The following is a 20776-nucleotide window of genomic DNA, read 5'->3' on the forward strand; positions in this document are numbered from 1 at the left end:
AACAGGCTTGTTTAGAGGCCGCAGGTCTCCGCAGGTTCTTCTACGTTTCATATGAATTACTTCTGATCCGGAGACTCTTAAAAAGGACGGCTCTTCAGGGTTCTTTAGTAAAGTTCTAAATAAAACCATGAACAAAGAACGCTTTGCATGATTTAAGGGTTCTCTGCATTGTGAAAGAGTTCCTCAGGTTGATGGAGAATGTGCTGTAAATGGTTCTACATATGGAACGTTCATGAAAAGAGTGTTCTATATCACCATCTGAGGAGCCCTTTTACAATGCAAAGAACCCTTAAATCATGCAAAGGTTCTTCAGATTGATGGAGGTTGTGCTGTAGATGGTCCTACATAGACATACATATCACGATGTCATGGTTGCAGCAATAGAAGAACTCTTCAGGTGCTACAGAGAACTCTTTTCAAAGAGGTTCTATAGGTAGAACCATATACAGCACACGCTTCATCAATCTAAAGAACCATTTAACGATGCAAAAAGCTCTTAAATCATCCAAGTGCTCATGGTTCTATATAGAACCATTTTCTTTACTACAGAACCCTTGAAGAACCATCTTTAAGTGTGTAGCTCAATGAAACAAATGGAGAAATTGTTTGAAAAGTGCAGGTAAACTGTTTTATTTTGCGTATTTTTAAGCGTCAGTGGAATCTGATGAAACGTTACTGTCGTGTAAAAAGTCTCGTTTTGTGGAAAGAAGAAAAAACTAAATTTACATTTTTGATTTGTCATTTTTTTGGCATTGAAACATTCAAACCAAACAACCTCATCCTTCCATTTTTAAAATTTTTCTTACTGTTTTTGCTTAAATGTTTTCATGGCATGCATGACGTGAATGACTTACCAGCCCTTAGTTGAGTCTGCTTGGACATAATCAAATATTATTAATTATGTAAATGTGTAGCTATTTTTTATGCAATAACAATTAATAGTTAATCATTGTGATTATATAGATCATAGTGTGATTATAGATAAGTGTAAATAATTACACTTGAATAACAAACAACATTAATAACTCCTGACTTCTTATTTTTTTTATTTAATTTTCTAAGCCACTAACTGTTTGTTCTCTAAGCAAATCCTAGTTATTACCTTCACCAGCTCGAAGGGGAAGCGCTCGTGGAAGATGCGGTTGATTCGAGCTCCTCCAGAAAGTTCCAGAGTGTCCACCTGATCACCTGACCCCTCGATTCGCTTCTCAAAATCCACTCCGAACTGCTGCACCATCCTAAACACACACAGACAAGAGACGTCATTCTGCAAACGGGACTAATCTAAATTATAGATATATATTTATTATATATAGTATACATAAATGATTCTAATTTATAATTATTACAATTACTATTGGTTAATTTCCATTTGGAAACAGCTGTGACCACTTCATGGCTAATGCATCAACAGAAATTTTGAAAAACAAAGAAGGGATGTCGTCTCTGTATGAGACCGATGTTGTTTTTATGCAAACATCACAATATGAATCTGGAGCCAAATTACAGCAACTTCTTAGCTCTGAAATCTGATCTGTTTAAGATCCATGATGACTGAATTTAGGTCAGTAGCTATTCCAGAATAAGAATTAAACCTTCATGATCTCATCATTAACCCCAGGTTAGAAAACAGCATCACACAAACATCCTAACTAGACTAAACCTCCTAAATCCTGTTCTAACTTTAGGATGAACCCCAGCAGGGTCCTGACTTCTGTTTAAGGTCCGTTTCTCTGGTTCTGAGGCAGCTGAGTCAGGCAGCGTAGTTCACTACCAGCATAATGAGCTCCATTTTTCGAACTCGTTTTAAACATCTCAGACGCTGCCGACTCGAACTCCACCGCCCCTCTGATCACCTTCCTGTGTTAATGTAGATGATGAAATATTACAGTGACGGTGGTGAATAATGAGGAGGCGGAGCTGAACGTGTGTCTGTTTACTAGGAGGAGCAACGTTAGTGCGCTTGGCTAAAGCGTTTGGGAAATGGAGACTGAAACTGAGAGCGGCGATGCTCTGATAAACAGCAGGGGGCGCTCTCACAGTATTCACTACTAACAGCTTATCACACTTCAGCTTAGTTTGATTACTTTAATTACGTGTTTACGGGTCAGCTGTGCACATATGGTCGGTTGCAAGGTAACAAACATGACAGTCGATTGTCGACTTTGATCAAGTAAGTTAAGCTTTCCTAAGTGGAGATGAGATGCTGTAAGATAAGATTCCTGTATGAAATGTGTGAAATATCTTACCTGGTCCTGTCAGATCTAAACAGGTAGGAGGTTTCTGTAATACCACCCCTGATATTATCATGCATTAACCAGTGTTTGTGATACAGCAAATGCTCCTGTGGTTTGTTATGGGTGTCTTCCTTTACAGAGACTGACACTGAGGTTCATTACTCACTGCAGCAGCGCTTTAGTTTTGCGAGTAGGATCGTCCGGTTTGAAGTTCTTGTACTCCTCCACCTCCTTCTCCAGAGACAGTAACTGACTCTGCAGTTTAGACCGGAGTCCTGGTAGTGTGTCCCTGATGTGGTTGGTCAGTTGCTGGAATTAAAAGAGAAATAAAACACGCTTGTATTCGAGTCCCTGTGTGTTTTTAATGTCATGTGTGCAACACAGCAACATTTCTCCACTGTAAACATACACTGGGCTTTATCTTATGTACTCATGTCATCACTGTCGGAAATGGGCAGCGTTTCTCCACGTCTTCATGTTTCCAAATGATCTGAAAATACTACTCGTTATTCACAGGGACCCAAATGGTCCAAAACTGCTCGAGGGAAAAATCTTCTTACATTTGACAGTCGAAACCTTAACAGGTTTCAAAAATGAAGAGAATCGCAGACATAATGTCTTTCTTGTCTTCTTGTCATAAGGCGCTCAGACTAGCCCACAAGACGAAGAGAGAGTGACCCATAATGACCTTGGGCTCCGAATAAGAACTCAAACTCCCAGAATTCCTCCTATCACACCACACAATCAGAGCTGAACTCCCTGGACCTGTATGGGCTTTTATGTGCAGTGAAAAGCTCAAACTTTTGAAGGGCTGATACGGTGAGAGCTGGAGGAATATTTCACTACAAACTGGCAGCTGAGCTGAAACTGTAAAGAAAGGGACCTGATCTGTACCAACATTATAAACATGAGATCAGCTCTTATCTGCCTGAGCTTTACACTCAGCTCCTCTGTCTCTGTTCTGCTGTTCAGACGTCTCTTCTCCTGTTTCTCCGTCCTTTCCAGCTCTCTGATTGGCTGTGACAATCTGTGGATCTCTCACAGCAGGACTCGTTTGATAGTTACAACGTTCACATGTATGATAACATCTGAGGGTTTATCACTCCAGAGTTAGATCTGATCGGGGGACTAAAGATTCACTCATTTCTCCTGTCAAATTGCAGATCATCTGCACCATCAGTGGTTTCGGATTGAGCTTCCGACCTGGAGAATCACTTCAGACTGTGAAAGTCGCAAGGGGCAAATCTGGGTTTAAAAACCATGTAGTGTGATCCCAGCTTTAACCTACTGGAGCATAAAATCTGCAATATATACACACGATTAGCTGTGACTGTCCAGTTGTGGTACCTGGTTGAGAGTTTTCTGCAGGTGAGGGGTCCCCATTCTTTCTGCCATGTGTCTGTAAGCAGGATGGGACAGGAAGAATTTCCTCTCGGCTGCCAGAGCCGCACGGATGTCCTTCCGGCCATCGATGTCCTTCTGACTGCGATTCACTACGCCGATATATCCTACTCAAACACAAACACGAAGGTGTGAGAAGAGATTCACTCATATCAGTTGTAACACTCTCCTTAGAGGCTACACAGGGGCTGGTTACACAGTGACCCGAACTATCACAGTACTGAGCATTATCATGGTAGATTTAATGGCCTTGTAGCACAACTTGTGCTACCCCAGGCTCAGGAAGGACGCTGGAGGTAGAAGCCAAGGCTGCAGTGGCCATTAACCTTAATTTTCACTCCAGGCAAACAAACCAAAGCTGCCCCCTTTCAGTGGCTTCAAACTAGACTTTTCAGTCCTTTTCTCCAAACTAAGCTTCTTAGGTCTTGCTGCTGCTGCTTCTCTCTCTGTCTCTCTCTAAAAGGTTCTCTCCCCGCCATCCTCGTCAGCCTTCGTGCTCACTCCGAGTTCAGGCCCTGCCTCCTGCCGGCTCTCGTGGCCTACGTCAGAGCCCGGGGCCATGAGCACATGCCACAGGTCCATTTCTTGAAAACTGCTTTTTAGTAAAACCTACTGCTCACTCTAAGGTCTATACAGCACATATATGGAAACTAAGCTGCAAAAACTGAATACACTGTTTTTGTGATGCCATATTTACACAGTCATACGCAAACGTTTACTTTTGGCACTTCTGGTCAAAATGACATGTTTTTGTGGATTTTCTAGGTGAAAATAAGTGAAGGCATCCTCTACAAGGGAAAAAAATTAAAAACACAAAATACAGAACGTGTTGCGACTTTTGCGCAGACCACCTTTTATTTATTTATTTTAAGTTCAGCAAATAAACGGTAACTGTATATTAAAGCGCATTCACTTATTTACATGTAGAAAATCAACACCACCGCAGAAGTTGTCCGGGGCGCCTACACTTTTGCACACCGCTGTATATCTGCATATTCATCGCTCCAGGTATGAGTTCCACTCATACGGAAGATCTACAGGGTGTTTACAGAGGCACAGCCAATCAGAACAGAGCTCTTTTACATACGTTAGTTTTAAAGGTGCAGGAAGAAAACCCGCCTGTTTAACTCCGAGGGATAAAGAGAAGATGAATACCGATCGTGTAGAAATGAATTATGACATCAAGCCACACAGACAATAAACCCTGACCAGGCGTAACGTTCTGACCACCTCCTTGTTTCTACGCTCATTGTCCACTTTATCAGCTCCACTTACTGTATAGCTGCTCTCTGTAGTTCTACAGTTACAGACTGTAGTCCATCTGTTTCTCTGATACTCTGTTACCCTGTTCTTCAGTGGTCAGGACCCCCATGGACCCTCACAGAGCAGGTACTGTTTGGGTGGTGGGTCATTCTCAGCACTGCAGTAACACTGACGTGGTGGTGGTGTGTTAGTATGTGCTGCGCTGGTGAGAGTGGATCAGACACAGCAGTGCTGCTGGAGTTTTTAAACACCTCAGTGTCGCTGCTGGACTGAGAACAGTCCACCAACCAAAAATATCCAGCCAGCAGCGTCCTGTGACCACTGATGAAGGACTAGAGGATGACCAACACAAACTGTGCAGCAGCAGATGAGCTGTCATCTCTGACTTTACATCTACAAGGTGGACGACAAGGTAGGAGTGTCTAATAGAGTGGACAGTGAGTGGACACAGTGTCTAAAAAATGATCCACCACCCAAATAGCACCTGCTCTGTGGGGGTCCATGGGGGTCCTGACCAATACTAACGATAATTGTTTTATAATGTGGTACACCATTAAATAAACAGTAATCACAGCTGTATGTGCATCACACCTCGGCGCAGCGGCAGCAGCTTGTTCTCCAGGATGTCTCTGGCATCGGTGCCTTCGTCCATGAGGTCCAGTTTGGTGATCACACCGATGGTACGCAGACCTGCAGGTGAGAAGATCAGGAGCTCACGGTCACTCAGGGTCTCTGCAAAACCTTTAAAATCTAAATCATACAGGCTTGTAAGCTTGAACCCTTGCCTTTGATGGGAAAGGGCCATCTGACTGACATGTACAACAACCAATCACAGCCTGCTTAGCGTGAGAAAGCTTTGTGGAGTACTGGCTAGCAGACACATCTCACTTACTTGCTACTAAGGCTTATTGTTTATCATTATCGCAATTTAAGTTCCCAAAATAGACACATTGCTAGTCATCATCGTGATACTGCCAGCTTTACTGAACATCATATCATGCAGCCCTACTGCTACCAACAGCTTCAGGACTATTCAGGATAACTTCATAAAACAGGGTAGCATGAATGTTTCCGGTGTCGGCAACTACATCTCACTCTGAACAGCTTGTCTATAGGAGATGCAACTGACTGCTACTAGTATTTTTCTTGATAAACAACTGTCTGTTCCTCATCAGGCTGGTATAAAGGTGCACGGATAACCAGAGCCAGTTTGAGTGAATACATTCCGATTATAGATCAAGACTGAGGTGTTAATTCTCACTCTACTCAAGACCCTGGTGAAAATCTCAGTTTACATGCTACTACAAGCAATCTGATCCAAAATTACACTCATGCATAGAGAACCACTTAGTGTAGACGTTACCATGACAACGAGCATCACGTGAGTCCAGTCAGAGTGAGATGAGCAGCAGTGAGCAGTGATTGTGTTTCTAACTGCTTTAAAATGACGTCAGACTCAGGAAAACGTCCTTCACACGTCCTCATTAAAGAAGGCCGAGAGGAAGACGTCGTGCTCTGAGACGCATAAGCTGGACGTCCGTCCCACCGCCGTCTTTTAAAGATCAGAGCATGAACTTCGTCTCCTCTGCAGACCAGTTTCTGCTCCGCCGTGTTGAATGGTATAAACTCTCACTGTGACGCGGCGCTCATGCAGAACGGACTGAAACTTTCCGATAGGGAATGTAATCGGATACAGGAGTTTACACGGATATTATTCTTCTATTTAATGGATTATTTACAGGATTACCCACCTCGATCAATCGGTTAGAAACCGTATTACGGACAGCCTCAATCGGACTCGTCTGACGTATTCTATTACGGTTGAGCTATGAGTCGGATTATTAATGGATTATTAGGCTGCATGTAAACATGTTATGTGAGAAGAGAGACTGTGCGAGCTGTGGTTATTTTAGTGCGCAGTTCACATCAGACAGTCTGCGTACTTCTGAAACTGAAATACAGCAAGAACTCTGCACTGAAAATCTCACACCGCAAACCACAACATCTGCTGCCCGAGACCCTATCAGCCAACGGCCAACAAAGAATGCCTCACGGTATGACGGCTAGCCACCTCGAATGACCAGTTGACTAGTAACACTTCAGTCATGCAACCCCCAATACTCAGTCTGTGGATGTTACCTTGTGGGTCGACCTCCTTGGCGATTTTGAGCGCGTCCGAGTTGGCCAGGTCGGTGTTAGCTGGAGTCACGGCCAGAATCAGACAGCTCTCCTTAGTAACGAACTGCAGCAGCATGTCCCTGAGCACAAGAGAGAAAACCACACTGGCTCACTCAGAATGAAGGGCCTTCTGCACTGGAACAGCACCAAATCAAAAAACATGGACTATTACATTTTCTGAATGCAGATTAAAAACTTCATCTAAACCAATCAGCTTACAACTCCACTCTGACTCAACCAATCGTATGAGAGAACACCTCAGAATGAACCAATCACCTGATCTGGAACTCTATATCGGGGGGCTGGTCCCCCACTGCCACCTTCGTCATACCAGGAAGATCAATGAGAGTCAGATTCAGCACTGAGAGAGAGAGAGAGAGAGAGAGAGAGAGAGAGAGAGAGAGAGAGAGAGAGAGAGAGAGAGAGAGAGAGTTATTAAGCATTACATTTATAATGAAAACTGTAACCGAGCGAGAGACGTTCATGTGGCTAATTCAGAAAATCATAAATTAACTTGAGCACGTCTTTAACTAAAATCTTGCAAATTAAACGTGATTGTTCAGACAGCAAAAATGCAACATTATTTTATTTGCCCTCTGTATGATTTTTGAGAACGTTCACCAGTGACACAAACTATCTGACCAATCACAATAATCTCCAGTGTTGGCATGGCGACAACCAAGTTGAGGGAACTGTGTTCCTGCAAAAAAATTTTTATTCCACAGATTTAAAAAGAACAGAATCTCCAAAAGCTGCTCAAGTGAAGCTCAAACTGAGCTCAAAACATGTAGTTACAGCCTGTGCGGAAGCACTCAAGAGTTTCAGCTTCTGATTGAAGCAATGAGACTCTCCACACTTTCACTTTCCCAAAATGGACAGTAGACCAAGGTCACTGTTTGCTTGTCCTGTGGGAAAGAAAGGAGATCTAACTTGCACTGGGAGACATTCCTTCATGAACTTTCAGTTCCTGCATGAGGTGGACAACTTTTTTGCTTTAGAAAAGGGAGAGGGGAACAAAATCATCCAAAATGTTGCAGTTTGATGAGGAGAAAAAACATGTATAATTTTTTTTTCATATTATTTCAGTCTCTCTCTACAGAGAAAGTTCTGTGCGTATGTATACATGCTTTGGCAAAAGCTGCTAATCAGAATCTATGAATAGGTGTTTCCTGGGCGACTGTAGTTTGAAAGTACTACAAAATATTAAACCGAACCCTGTAGCTGAGAAGGGACACTAAACCGGTCTCATTTAAGGCCTGTTCAGCGCTGAACCTCTTCCGCCAAAGTTTAAATTAGCCTTTAAAGTTTACTGGGAAGTCTGACTAGTCCAGTATCCACCGTTACTTCAAATGTACTCACTTATAAAATGCTGAGCAATGGGAGCTGAATAATGATAACAGCGAGTCACAAAGTGTCAGAAACCACATAAATCTATTAGAGATACTGAACAACTTGGTGAAAACATTTCAATAATTCAAACAAGACAATTTTCTGACAGTATTAATGAAAGAAGGGTGCATTTGGGAATTCTTAAATATGTGTATTAGTGCTCTAATAAGAGGCAACTTCAGGTCATTTAGGCCAGGCGCAGTCTAAAAAGCAAGCCAACTAGCTAGCAGGCTCCAGCATTAAGTAAAATTTGGAAAGTGTGATTGTTTATATGCTAAAAAAAGGGCTATTTAAACATTTCAAAAATGTGGTACATTTGATTAATTATGTGAAGACAACAGAATTATTCAATACGCTCAATAAATCATGGCACAGACGTCTTCTTTATAGTTTAGTTATGCCGCTATGGTTAGTAGCTAACAATTAATGGAAGCTTACACTCGTTAATTAACATGGTGCTCACTGTACACATCAACACACAGGAACAAACACGGCACAGCCGAACACACGGCGCAGCTAAACCGCGCGGCACAGCCGAACGCGCGGCACAGCCGAACGGAACGCGCGGCACAGCCGAACACAGCAGCCGTCATCTGGAATCTAGTGCATGTTTATACAGTGAGTCACACAGCGACAGAAACCACAGTCAGGTCTTTCAGAGAAACCAGTCCACAGAGTCAGAGACGAGTGGGTTACCATGAGGTGAGTAGACCCGCAGGTTGATGGGAATGGGAGAGATTCCTTTATTAGATCCTGTAATACGGTCCGTTTCATTCTCGATCTCCGACCGAACCTCATCAAAATCAACAAACTTCTTCCCTTTACAGTGAAGGAACTCCGCGTATTCTACAGAGAGAGAGAGAGAGAGAGAGAGAGAGAGAGAGAGAGAGAGAGAGAGAGAAAATTATCAGTGCTGTTTTATGAACAGTGATATAAACTGGGGCAAATGTCCCAACATTCTAAACAAGTTCTGACATTAGCAGGCAAGATCACACAAACACACTGAATCTGAGTCAGGACCGAGGCCCGGTCAGGAGCGAGGCTCCGTCGGGGCCGAGGCCCGGTCAGGAGCGAGGCTCCGTCGGGGCCGAGTCCCGGTCAGGAGCGAGGCTCCGTCGGGGCCGAGGCCCGGTCAGGAGCGAGGCTCCGTCGGGGCCGAGTCCCGGTCAGGGGCGAGGCTCCGTCGGGGCCGAGTCCCGGTCAGGGGCGAGGCTCCGTCGGGGCAGAGTCCCGGTCAGGGGCGAGGCTCCGTCGGGGCCGAGGCCCGGTCAGGAGCGAGGCTCCGTCGGGGCCGAGTCCCGGTCAGGAGCGAGGCTCCGTCGGGGCCGAGTCCCGGTCAGGGGCGAGGCTCCGTCGGGGCCGAGTCCTGGTCAGGACCGAGAGTGGTTCTCTTTATCTGCTATTAGGAGTTGAGTAATAATAGCATGCTAATGTCTCGGTAGCTAACTTTCCCGTTCCACCTTAAATAGTCCAGCATTTCTGATGCCTGAAGCGCCAGAATATAAGTGCTGCTCCATTTAAGGCGAAACGGGAAAATTCTCAAGAATCTGGAGAATCTCTGACTTCAGCTTCATATCGCTGAAGAATTAGGGGGGGTGATAATAAATAACTGCCCCCCACTTTGAAGGCGTATGACCCCTAAATGTAACTAAAGCCCAGCAGTGAGGAGCTGAACTTCACCCTCCTCTGCTGTCCCTGCAGACGGGCAGGGTCGCCTACAGAGCGGCGCTGGTAGCTGTTAATGAAGTGATGCTCTTTTATTAGAGGGGCTCATTTCAGAGGAAGATCTCAACCACTGCCCTGTAGTCCAATGTTGGGTCAGCTCTACACCCCGCCCTCATGCTCCCAGTGGGGGGCCGGGCACACAGTTTGAGAGACGCTGGTTTATAGCACCATGTGTGCTTTAACTGTCGACAGGCTGCGCAACGTTTCCCACAGATGTGGTTTAAGTGCCGATGATGCTGAAACGGGTTTCTCTGACGTTGTTTTCCAGTTACCACGGACTTCTTCAGAAATCTGCCTCATTCTGAAACTAGTCCCCACATGAGCTCCATGCTCCGGCACGGGAACGGACACAGTGAGGGGAGAGTGGAGCAGCTTGAACGGCTGTACCTGCTTTGTTGTTGATCAGCTGGAGGATGAGGGGTCTGCGAGTGACGATTCCTGAACCACGGGGCAGAAAATCCCTGAGGGAGAGGGGGAGAGAGAGAGGGGGAGAGGGAGAGAGGGGGAGGGGGAGAGAGAGAGAGAGAGAGGGAGGGGGAGAGAGAGAGAGAGAGAGAGAGAGAGGGGGAGAGGGAGAGAGGGAGAGAGGGAGAGAGAGAGGGAGAGAGGGAGAGAGGGAGAGAGGGAGAGAGGGAGAGAGGGAGAGAGAGAGAGAGAGAGAGGGGAGAGGGAGAGAGAGAGGGAGGGAGGGAGAGAGAGAGAGAGAGAGAGAGAGAGAGAGAGAGAGGGGGAGAGGGAGAGAGAGAGAGAGAGAGGGAGAGAGGGAGAGAGGGAGAGAGAGAGGGAGAGAGGGAGAGAGGGAGAGAGGGAGAGAGGGAGAGAGGGAGAGAGGGAGAGAGAGAGAGAGAGAGAGAGAGAGAGAGATCAGCAGGGCTGGAGGATCAATTGGTTCTATAGAGAAATACCAATTTAAGACAGCAGCAGGTTCAAAATCAGAAGAGCTGCAGTTCTATTTAATAATAACCTACAATCTTCAAACGACAGTAAAAACAATCAGTCTGATTAATACAGGAGACGCTCTGCACTCTGCTCTGCTCTGAAATGGACCACTGGACTGAGACTAACAGGACAATGGCATCCCCTGCAGAAAGAGGAAGTGAAACATGAAAGATGAAGCGTTTTAGATCCTCCCTTCCTGTTCATTCCCAGTGCTGTGTAACGATCTCAGCTCGCTGAGGACCTCAGGCGCGCTATATGACATATCATGATATAAAACCACAGAGCGGATAGCGGGCGCTCTTACCTGCCCACGAAGTTCTCCAGCACGGAGCTCTTCCCTGCACTCTGGCCGCCCACCACGGCGATCTGAGGCAGGTCCAGGTTGCAGCTCTGCCCGATGGAGCTGAACGCGTCCTGCAGCTTATTGATTAAAGGGATGAGCTCCTCCATTCCCCGGTTCCCCATGACTGCTGGAGAGGAAAACACAAATCCAAGCTTAATTCTCTCGTGGTGCGTGCGGGAGCCCTCGGGTTTAGGCTGGGTGAATAGCACAGAGGTCGTGAGCTGCCTGTTTTACAAGTCCGACCAATCAGAAGCAACCAAACACCCATGGCTGTGACATCACAACCAAAAAGGCAGCGACCAAGCCTCAAGCTAGGAAACGTGGGTTTTCTGCTCGTCTTCGCCAAAGTAACAGACACAAACCTCGATTTCTAAACAACAAAACGACAGCAGTCGCAGCTTAAACCACAACGTTGGCCAGAAAAATCGCAAATTACACACTGTATATACACACACTCACCGGCCACTTTATTAGGTACACCTTGCTAGTAAAAGGTTGGACCCCCTTTCACCTTCAGAACTGCCTTAATTCTTCGTGACTTTCAACAAGGTGTTGGAAACGTTCCTCAGAGATTTTGGTTGGTTATTTGAGTTCCTGCTGCCTTTCTATCATCTGGAACCAGTCTGCCCATTCTCCTCTGACCTCTCACATCAACAAGGCATTTTCGTCCACACAACTGACCGCTCACTGGACATTTCCTCTTTTACGGACCGTTCTCTGTAAACCCTAGAGATGGTTGTGTGTGAAAATCCCAGCAGATCAGCAGTTTCTGAAATACTCAGACCAGCCCGTCTGGCACCAACAACCACGCCACGTTCAAAGTCCCTTAAATCCCCTTTCTTCCCCGTTCTGATGCTCGGTCTGCACTTCAGCAGGTCGTCTTGACCACCTCTACAGGCCTAAATGCAGTGAGCTGCAGCCGTGTGATTGGCTGATTAGCTATTTGTGTTAACAAGCCACTGAACAGGTGTACCTAATAAAGTGCCAGTGAGTGTGTGTGTGTGGTTCTTCAGACTGATGGAGAATGTGCTACAAATGGTACTATATAGAACCTTTTGGAAAATATAGCACCCTTTGTTCTACTGTTACAGTACCAAGCTTGCTCCAATAGCAGGACCCTGTTTGGTGCTATACAGAACCCCATGAATTACAGCACATCTATTCTCACTTTCCTTCAGTCTGAAGAGCCTTTCATGACACAAAAACCCTGTAATCATGCCAAGGGTCCTCTGAGTGCTCATGCTTCCATTTAGAACCCTTTTCTTTACTAAAGAACCGTTAAAGAACCGTCTTTTTTTAAGAGTGCAGCACAGCAGGACCCAGAACACACCGACTCGTTGTCTTGAATACCATTACTGTCCTGAAAAAGACCAGCATGTCCAAAGTCTTCACAGGACAAACCTCAACTTTACAGTCAAACTAATGGCAGAGATTTTAGAGCATCTCTGTCACCAAACTTCCGCACCGTGTACTCAAGTCAGCTGCCAGGGTCGAATCATCCAAGGATGCACCAACAAGGGAGCCGTGCGCTGATGAGGACATTCTCCCACGTATACGTTACAGCCGGGCTGCCCCATCAGGAATACTGACAAAACTCCAACATGTTTCGTCACATGGAAACAATTTCCAAACAAACACTCTTTCTGGTGACACACTCTGCGGAATACGATACGGGGATCTGTTTATTCCCATATCTGGCTATTCGAACACTCGGCCGCAGGCTGGGACAGGCGGCAGCAGTGATGCGGTCACTGTACCGGACAGTAGTGGTATAGTGTCTACATCCCGACCCTCACCTGTGGTCATGCGCTGTGGGTAACGACCGAAAGAACGAGCGCGAGGTTACAAGCGGCGGAAATGAGCCTCTTCGCAGGTTGGCGGGGTCACTCTGTTTGACAGGGTGAGGAGCTCGACCATCCAGGAGGAGCTCGGAGTAGAGCCACTAGTCCTCCGCATTGAGAGGAGCCAGCTGAGGTGGTTCGGGCATCTGATCCGGATGCCCCCTGGACGCCTCCCAGTGGGGGTGTACCAGGCACGGCCTACCGGGACAAGACCCCGGGGTCGTCCTAGGACCCGCTGGAGGGATTATGTCTCCAAGTTGGCCTGGGAGCGGCTTGGGGTCCCCGGGAATGAGCTGGAGGAAGTTGCGGGGGACAGGCTCATCTGGGATTCTCTGCTCTCCCAACTGGTACCGCGACCCTGTCTGGACTAAGCGGTCAACGACGATGATGATGATATTCAGAATTCCCACCCCAGAAAAGATGTTTCTCCATAATAATGAATACATAATGAAAAATACCAGATATTAATACAGCGTTTCTCACAGGCCCGAAATAGCTTTCTAGGTCATTGGGGTGCCGCAGACGTCTTTCATAACGACTGGCCCAACAGAAATGCTCCAAAAGTGCCTGGAATAAAAATATTTACATTAACTTATATTAAAAGAACTGGAACCGAGCCCGTTTGGATCAGTGTTACACAGATATACTCATTTACAGAAACTAAGACATTTAGTGAACTGATTAAAACACAGGTGTTTTAGAGATTTCACACAGTTACCCAGCAGCACCCAAACGCTCTGCTCTCCACGACCTCAAACCTCATCAGAGACTGATCTTACATACGGGTCAAACATAACCGCCTGCCCGACATCGGCCACGAGAGTATCGGCCGATACCGACACGCCAGCGATACCATCGCCCAGCCCTGCCCTGCCCGGGTCCCACCAGGGAGTGCTCGCTTCAGTGCAGGATATGGGAATCACTTCCCATCAATAAAAATCCATGAATAATCCAAAAAAACTAGGAAAAAACTACAAAATACCGGCTGTTACACAACATCGCTTACTGTAAACAAACCAACCCGAGGCTTTAGGAACGTTTCTCTTCGCTTTTAGGGCCAAATTCTCGAGTGTTTACCCGAAAACAGCCTCACTGGGGCCTGGAAACGCTTCTGGAAACGTCTTTCAGGGGTTTAAATGCAGAATAACGCGGTAAAGGCGGGTTTAACGAGGCCGACCTGGTAGAAAGGGCGGTTAGGTCCTCCAGCCGGCGTCCAGTCCCGCGGATCAGCGACAACCACAGCGCCGTGAACGCAGCCGCAGACCGGCGGTGAACTCCCGGGGCGAGGCGCTCAGCGGCCGGTAGAAAGCTCCGTCACTGAAGAGCAGCCGCTCGGCTGGGGCTTGTCATGTCTGGGGTGAGCTGGGGTGATAAATCAGTGAGTTAACTCACTCTGAAGGACTGAAGGGCTTAAGGACTGAAGGCGGCGGAGAACGGGGCGAAAAAACCTGAAACTTCTTCTATCCGGTCAGGCGACCGACCCAGACTCACACACCCCGCCCTCTTCGGCGGCCATTGGCCGACGCGGCTGTCCGTCAGAGGAGGACCGCGTTGTCATTGGAGGAGGATTTATGTAGCCGGTTTTGATTGGCCGGGCGCGTTGGCCCGGAAGCTCGACCCATCCAGTTGCGTTGGCACTTGGATTTTTTGGAAAATATGACTAAAAGTCATTTTTAAAAAGCAGAAAACATAAAAACTCAAACAACCGAAGAGCCTCAGAAATCAGCCGAAATCTTTCCCTGTTATTATTGACTCGGTTATTCTGGCAGAAGCTGTTTAAAGGGAAAATCCCCGCTTTGATATTTAGCAGCGCGCTGAACAGCGCGCGATGTTTACACAGCGACTTTAACTGTGACGTGGCTGAATATTTAAATATATGCTAAAATATGCACACAGCTTAATTTGTTAATGTATGCGCGTTCAGGGGTGCTTTTCCCTCTCGGGTCAGTGGCTAAGAGTGTTCGCCCGCCTCTCACTCTCCGCCTCGCTGATCTGGGTGTGTCTTCTTTCTCTCCTTTGCCGCTGTGAAGTAGACACTATTGATTTAGGCAGGAACAGAATTAGTTAGAATGCACCCTCAGCCAGGTGCACTCTCAGCCTGATGCACTGTCAGCCAGGTGCACTCTCAGCCTGATGCACCCTCAGCCTGATGTACCCTCAGCCTGATGTACCCTCAGCCTGATGTACCCTCAGCCAGATGCACTCTCAGCCAGATGCACTCTCAGCCTGATGTACTCTCAGCCAGGTGCACTCTCAGCCTGATGCACTCTCAGCCTGATGTACTCTCAGCCAGGTGCACTCTCAGCCAGATGCACTCTCAGCCTGATGTACTCTCAGCCAGGTGCACTCTCAGCCTGATGCACTCTCAGCCTGATGCACTCTCAGCCAGATGCACTCTCAGCCTGATGCACTCTCAGCCAGGTGCACTCTCAGCCAGATGCACTCTCAGCCAGGTGCACTCTCAGCCTGATGCACTCTCAGCCAGGTGCACTCTCAGCCAGATGCACTCTCAGCCTGATGCACCCTCAGCCAGATGCACTCTCAGCCAGGTACACTCTCAGCCTGATGCACTCTCAGCCAGGTGCACTCTCAGCCTGATGTACTCTCAGCCTGATGCACCCTCAGCCAGATGCACTCTCAGCCAGGTACACCCTCAGCCAGATGCACTCTCAGCCAGGTACACCCTCAGCCAGATGCACTCTCAGCCAAATGCACTCTCAGCCAAATGCACTCTCAGCCAGATGTACTCTCAGCCAGATGCACTCTCAGCCAAATGTACTCTCAGCCAGATGCACTCTCAGCCAGATGCACTCTCAGCCAGATGCACTCTCAGCCAAATGTACTCTCAGCCAGATGCACTCTCAGCCAGATGCACTCTCAGCCAAATGTACTCTCAACCAGGTGCACTCTCAGCCACATATACTCTCAACCAGTTGCACTCTCAGCCAGTTGCACTCTCAGCAAGGTGCACTCTCAACCAGATGCACTCTCAGCCACATACACTCTCAGCCAGGTGCACTCTCAGCCAAATGTACTCTCAGCCTGATGAACTCTCAGCCACATGCACTCTCAGCCTGAGGCACTCTCAGCCACATACACTCTCAGCCTGAGGCACTCTCAGCCCGATGCACTCTCAGCCTGATGAACTCTCAGGCACATGCACTCTCAGTCTGAGGCACTCTCAGCCAGATGCACTCTCAGCCAGATGTACTCTCAGGCACATGCACTTTCAGCCAGATGCACTCTCAGCCAGGTGCACTCTCAGCCACATGCACTCTCATCCAGGTGCACTCTCAGCCAGATGCACTCTCAGCCAGGTGCACTCTCAGCCACATGCACTCTCATCCAGGTGCACTCTCAGCCACATGCACTCTCAGCCTCATGCACTCTCACTGATGCACTCTCAGCCAGATGCACTCTCAGCCACATGCACTCTTATCCAGATGCACTCTTACCCAGATGCACTCTTATCCAGATGCACTCTTACACAAATGCACTCTGATTGTTTAATCAGGTGTTTGATTGTTTGTTTAATCAGGCGTTTGATTGTTTAATCCGGTGTTTGATTGTTTGTTTAATCAGGTGTTTGATTGTTTAATCAGGTGTTTGATTGTTTGTTTAATCAGGTGTTTGATTGTTTAATCAGGTGTTTGATTGTTTGTTTAATAAGGTGTTTGATTGTTTAATCAGGTGTTTGATTGTTTGTTTAATCAGGTGTTTGTTCGTTTAATCAGGTGTTTGATTGTTTAATCAGGTGTTTGATTGTTTGTTTAATCAGGTGTTTGATTGTTTAATCAGGTGTTTGATTGTTTGTTTAATCAGGTGTTTGACTGTTTGTTTAATCAGGTGTTTGATTTTTTAATCAGGTGTTTGATTGTTTGTTTAATCAGGTGTTTGTTTGTTTGTTTAATCAGGTGTTTGTTTGATCGTTTAATCAGGTGTTTGATCGTTTGATCAGGTGTTTGTTTGTTTGTTTAATCAGGTGTTTGATTGTTTAATCAGGTGTTTCATTGTTTGTTTAATCAGCTGTTTGATTGATTGTTTAATCAGGTGTTTGATTGTTTAATCAGGTGTTTGATCGTTTAATCAGGTGTTTGATTGTTTAATCAGGTGTTTGTTTGTTTAATCAGGTGTTTGTTTAATCAGGTGTTTCATCATTTATTCAGGTGTTTGTTTAATCAGGTGTTTCATCGTTTAATCAGGTGTTTGGTCATTTAATTAGGTGTTTGATCATTTAATCAGGTGTTTGATTGTTTGTTTAATCAGGTGTTTGATTGTTTAATCAGGTGTTTGATCGTTTAATCAGGTGTTTGGTCGTTTAATCAGGTGTTTGTTTAATCAGGTGTTTGATCGTTTAATCAGGTGTTTGGTCGTTTAATTAGGTGTTTGATCATTTAATCAGGTGTTTGATTGTTTAATCAGGTGTTTGATCGTTTAATCGGGTGTTTGATTGTTTGTTTAATCAGGTGTTTGATTGTTTAATCAGGTGTTTGATTGTTTAATCAGGTGTTTGATCGTTTAATCAGGTGTTTGGTCGTTTAATTAGGTGTTTGATTATTTAAAGCAGGTGTTTGATTGTTTAATCAGGTGTTTGATCGTTTAATCAGGTGTTTGATCGTTTGTTTAATCAGGTGTTTGATTGTTTAATCAGGTGTTTGATCATTTGTTTAATCAGGTGTTTGATTGTTTGTTTAATCAGGTGTCTGATTGTTTAATCAGGAGTTTGATTGTTTAATCAGGAGTTTGTTTAATCAGGTGTTTGATTGTTTAATCAGGTGTTTGTTTGATCATTTAATCAGGTGTTTGGTCGTTTAATTAGGTGTTTGATCATTTAATCAGGTGTTTGTTTGTTTACTCAGGTGTTTGTTTGTTTAATCCGGTGTTTGATTGTTTAATCAGGTGTTTGGTCGTTTAATCAGGTGTTTGGTCGTTTGTTTAATCAGGTGTTTGATCGTTTAATCAGGTGTTTGATCGTTTAATCAGGTGTTTGATTGTTTAATCAGGAGTTTGATTGTTTAATCAGGTGTTTGATTGTTTAATCAGGAGTTTGATTGTTTAATCAGGTGTTTGATTGTTTAATCAGGTGTTTGTTTGATCGTTTAATCAGGTGTTTGTTTGATCGTTTAATCAGGTGTTTGATTGTTTAATCAGGTGTTTGATCGTTTAATCCGGTGTTTGATTGTTTGTTTAATCAGGTGTTTGATTGTTTAATCAGGTGTTTGATTGTTTAATCAGGTGTTTGATTGTTTGTTTAATCAGGTGTTTGACTGTTTGTTTAATCAGGTGTTTGATTGTTTAATCAGGTGTTTGATTGTTTAATCAGGTGTTTGATTGTTTGTTTAATCAGGTGTTTGTTTGTTTGTTTAATCAGGTGTTTGTTTAATCAGGTGTTTGTTTGATCGTTTAATCAGATGTTTGATCGTTTAATCAGGTGTTTGTTTGTTTGTTTAATCAGGTGTTTGATTGTTTAATCAGGTGTTTGATCATTTAATCAGGTGTTTCATTGTTTGTTTAATCAGGTGTTTGAATGATTGTTTAATCAGGTGTTTGATCATTTAATCAGGTGTTTGATTGTTTAATCAGGTGTTTGATTGTTTGTTTAATCAGGTGTTTGATTGTTTAATCAGGTGTTTGTTTAATCAGGTGTTTGATTGTTTAATCAGGTGTTTGTTTAATCAGTTGTTTGATCGTTTAATCAGGTGTTTGGTCATTTAATTAGGTGTTTGGTCATTTAATTAGGTGTTTGATCATTTAATCAGGTGTTTGATTGTTTGTTTAATCAGGTGTTTGATTATTTAATCAGGTGTTTGATTGTTTAATCAGGTGTTTGATCGTTTAATCAGGTGTTTGATTGTTTGTTTAATCAGGTGTTTGGTCGTTTAATTAGGTGTTTGATCATTTAATCAGGTGTTTGATTGTTTAATCAGGTGTTTGATTGTTTAATCAGGTGTTTGATCGTTTAATCAGGGGTTTGGTCGTTTAATCAGGTGTTTGGTCGTTTAATTAGGTGTTTGATCATTTAATCAGGTGTTTGATTGTTTAATCAGGTGTTTGATCGTTTAATCAGCTGTTTGATCGTTTGTTTAATCAGGTGTTTGATTGTTTAATCAGGTGTTTGATCGTTTAATCAGGTGTTTGATCGTTTAATCAGGTGTTTGATTGTTTGTTTAATCAGGTGTTTGTTTGCAGCTTTACTCTGGGTGGACTGTCTGACTCTGTAGGCCGAACAACAGTAGCTCAACTCCTACACATCTGTAAGAAGAGAAGATGCCCCTGGAAAACAGACATATAATCCAAGAAGGCTGTTTTTCATGGAAAATAGGCGGATCACATTCTTCTCCCCCGTATTAAAACATTCTACCAGCTCATTTTATTCCATTCAAACATGGTAGTTTTAACCCAAGAACACACTTTCGCCCCAGACCAGTAGGGGGTGCACTGCACCTACCATTCCTCCTCAAACTCTGCCTGCACTGTAAACTTCAATTTGATGACTTTACACACTTAAAATGATGGTTCTTTCAGGGTTCTTTAGTAAAGAAAGTGATTCTATACAGAACCACAGACACTCAAAGAACCCTTGGCATGATTAAAGGTTTCTTTGCATTAGGAAAGGGTTCTTCAGAGCAATGGAGAAAGGTGCTATATAGAACCCTTTGGAAAAGGGTTACAAGCCAAAGAACCCTTTTTTGGTACTATATAGAACCCTTTAAAGAGTGTAACAAGCCTTACATTATGACAATTATGACAAGAGCCTAGAATGGTTAACTTCACATTTCATTACAATTAATTAATTAATTACTACTGCAAATAAAGTTGCTTTAGTCAATAAAGGGTTCTTTGAGTGTTCATGGTTCTATGTAGAACCACTGTCTTTATGAAAGAACCCTTGAAGAATCAGTTTTTTCTTTTGAGAGTCTAGAATGTGATGACAGGAATCGTCTATTTGGAGCTTATTTACAGTTTTTTTAACAGAAATTTTAGAGGAAAAAACATTTTATCTCTCTCTCTCTCATTTATGGAATTTGGCTGACGCTCTTTACACAGGGAGGTGAAGGTGGTGTTGGGAGTCTTGCCCAAGGACCCTTATTGGTGTAGTGTAGGGTGGTTACCCAGGTGGGGCACTGAACCCCAGTCTAAAGCATTGAAGGCAGAGGTGTTAACCACTACACTAACCAACCATGCAACCTAGTAGTAGGTTAGAAAGATCTCACACGGCTCTTTGACACAACGCATCTGGAACCGTCTACACCGAATGTGCTTCTCTCTTTATCCAGTGTGGCATGCAGAGGGTGTGAGGTGCTATCCAAGATGGCTAACAGCGGTGTTAGCTCCATGGCTAACTACAGCTGCAGATAAGTTGCCTCATTGCTGCCAACCACTCAAGTTACACAGACCTTTTGGTATGACTCAGCACTTTTCTCCCAATGTGTCGCTTAACAGTGACGTAAATAACCAGA

The 20776-nt window shown here is 44.8% G+C and overlaps 1 protein-coding gene across 3 annotated transcripts in view; it reads right to left on the reverse strand.

Annotated features, from left to right (window-relative positions):
• dnm2b (dynamin 2b) overlaps nucleotides 1-14805 on the reverse strand; it is a 34981-nt gene extending 20176 nt beyond the window's left edge. Inside the window, exons 1-10 of one of the 3 annotated variants that reach the window (XM_017683256.2) lie at nucleotides 14494-14805; nucleotides 11437-11602; nucleotides 10581-10654; nucleotides 9165-9314; nucleotides 7356-7440; nucleotides 7041-7159; nucleotides 5493-5591; nucleotides 3585-3745; nucleotides 2404-2546; nucleotides 1103-1238 (exon numbers count right to left, since the gene is read on the reverse strand). In XM_017683256.2, the coding sequence (XP_017538745.1) occupies nucleotides 1103-1238; nucleotides 2404-2546; nucleotides 3585-3745; nucleotides 5493-5591; nucleotides 7041-7159; nucleotides 7356-7440; nucleotides 9165-9314; nucleotides 10581-10654; nucleotides 11437-11597 (1128 nt within the window). In that variant the 5' untranslated portion in view covers nucleotides 11598-11602; nucleotides 14494-14805. The remainder of the gene's footprint in view (nucleotides 1-1102; nucleotides 1239-2403; nucleotides 2547-3584; nucleotides 3746-5492; nucleotides 5592-7040; nucleotides 7160-7355; nucleotides 7441-9164; nucleotides 9315-10580; nucleotides 10655-11436; nucleotides 11603-14493) is intronic. The other 2 variants (XM_037543423.1, XM_017683257.2) reach the window with 2 other exon arrangements.
• Between the last annotated feature and the right edge of the window lie 5971 nt (nucleotides 14806-20776).

The sequence above is a fragment of the Pygocentrus nattereri genome, chromosome 12, assembly GCF_015220715.1.
Source record: "Pygocentrus nattereri isolate fPygNat1 chromosome 12, fPygNat1.pri, whole genome shotgun sequence".
In the NCBI taxonomy this organism is placed as follows: domain Eukaryota; kingdom Metazoa; phylum Chordata; class Actinopteri; order Characiformes; family Serrasalmidae; genus Pygocentrus; species Pygocentrus nattereri.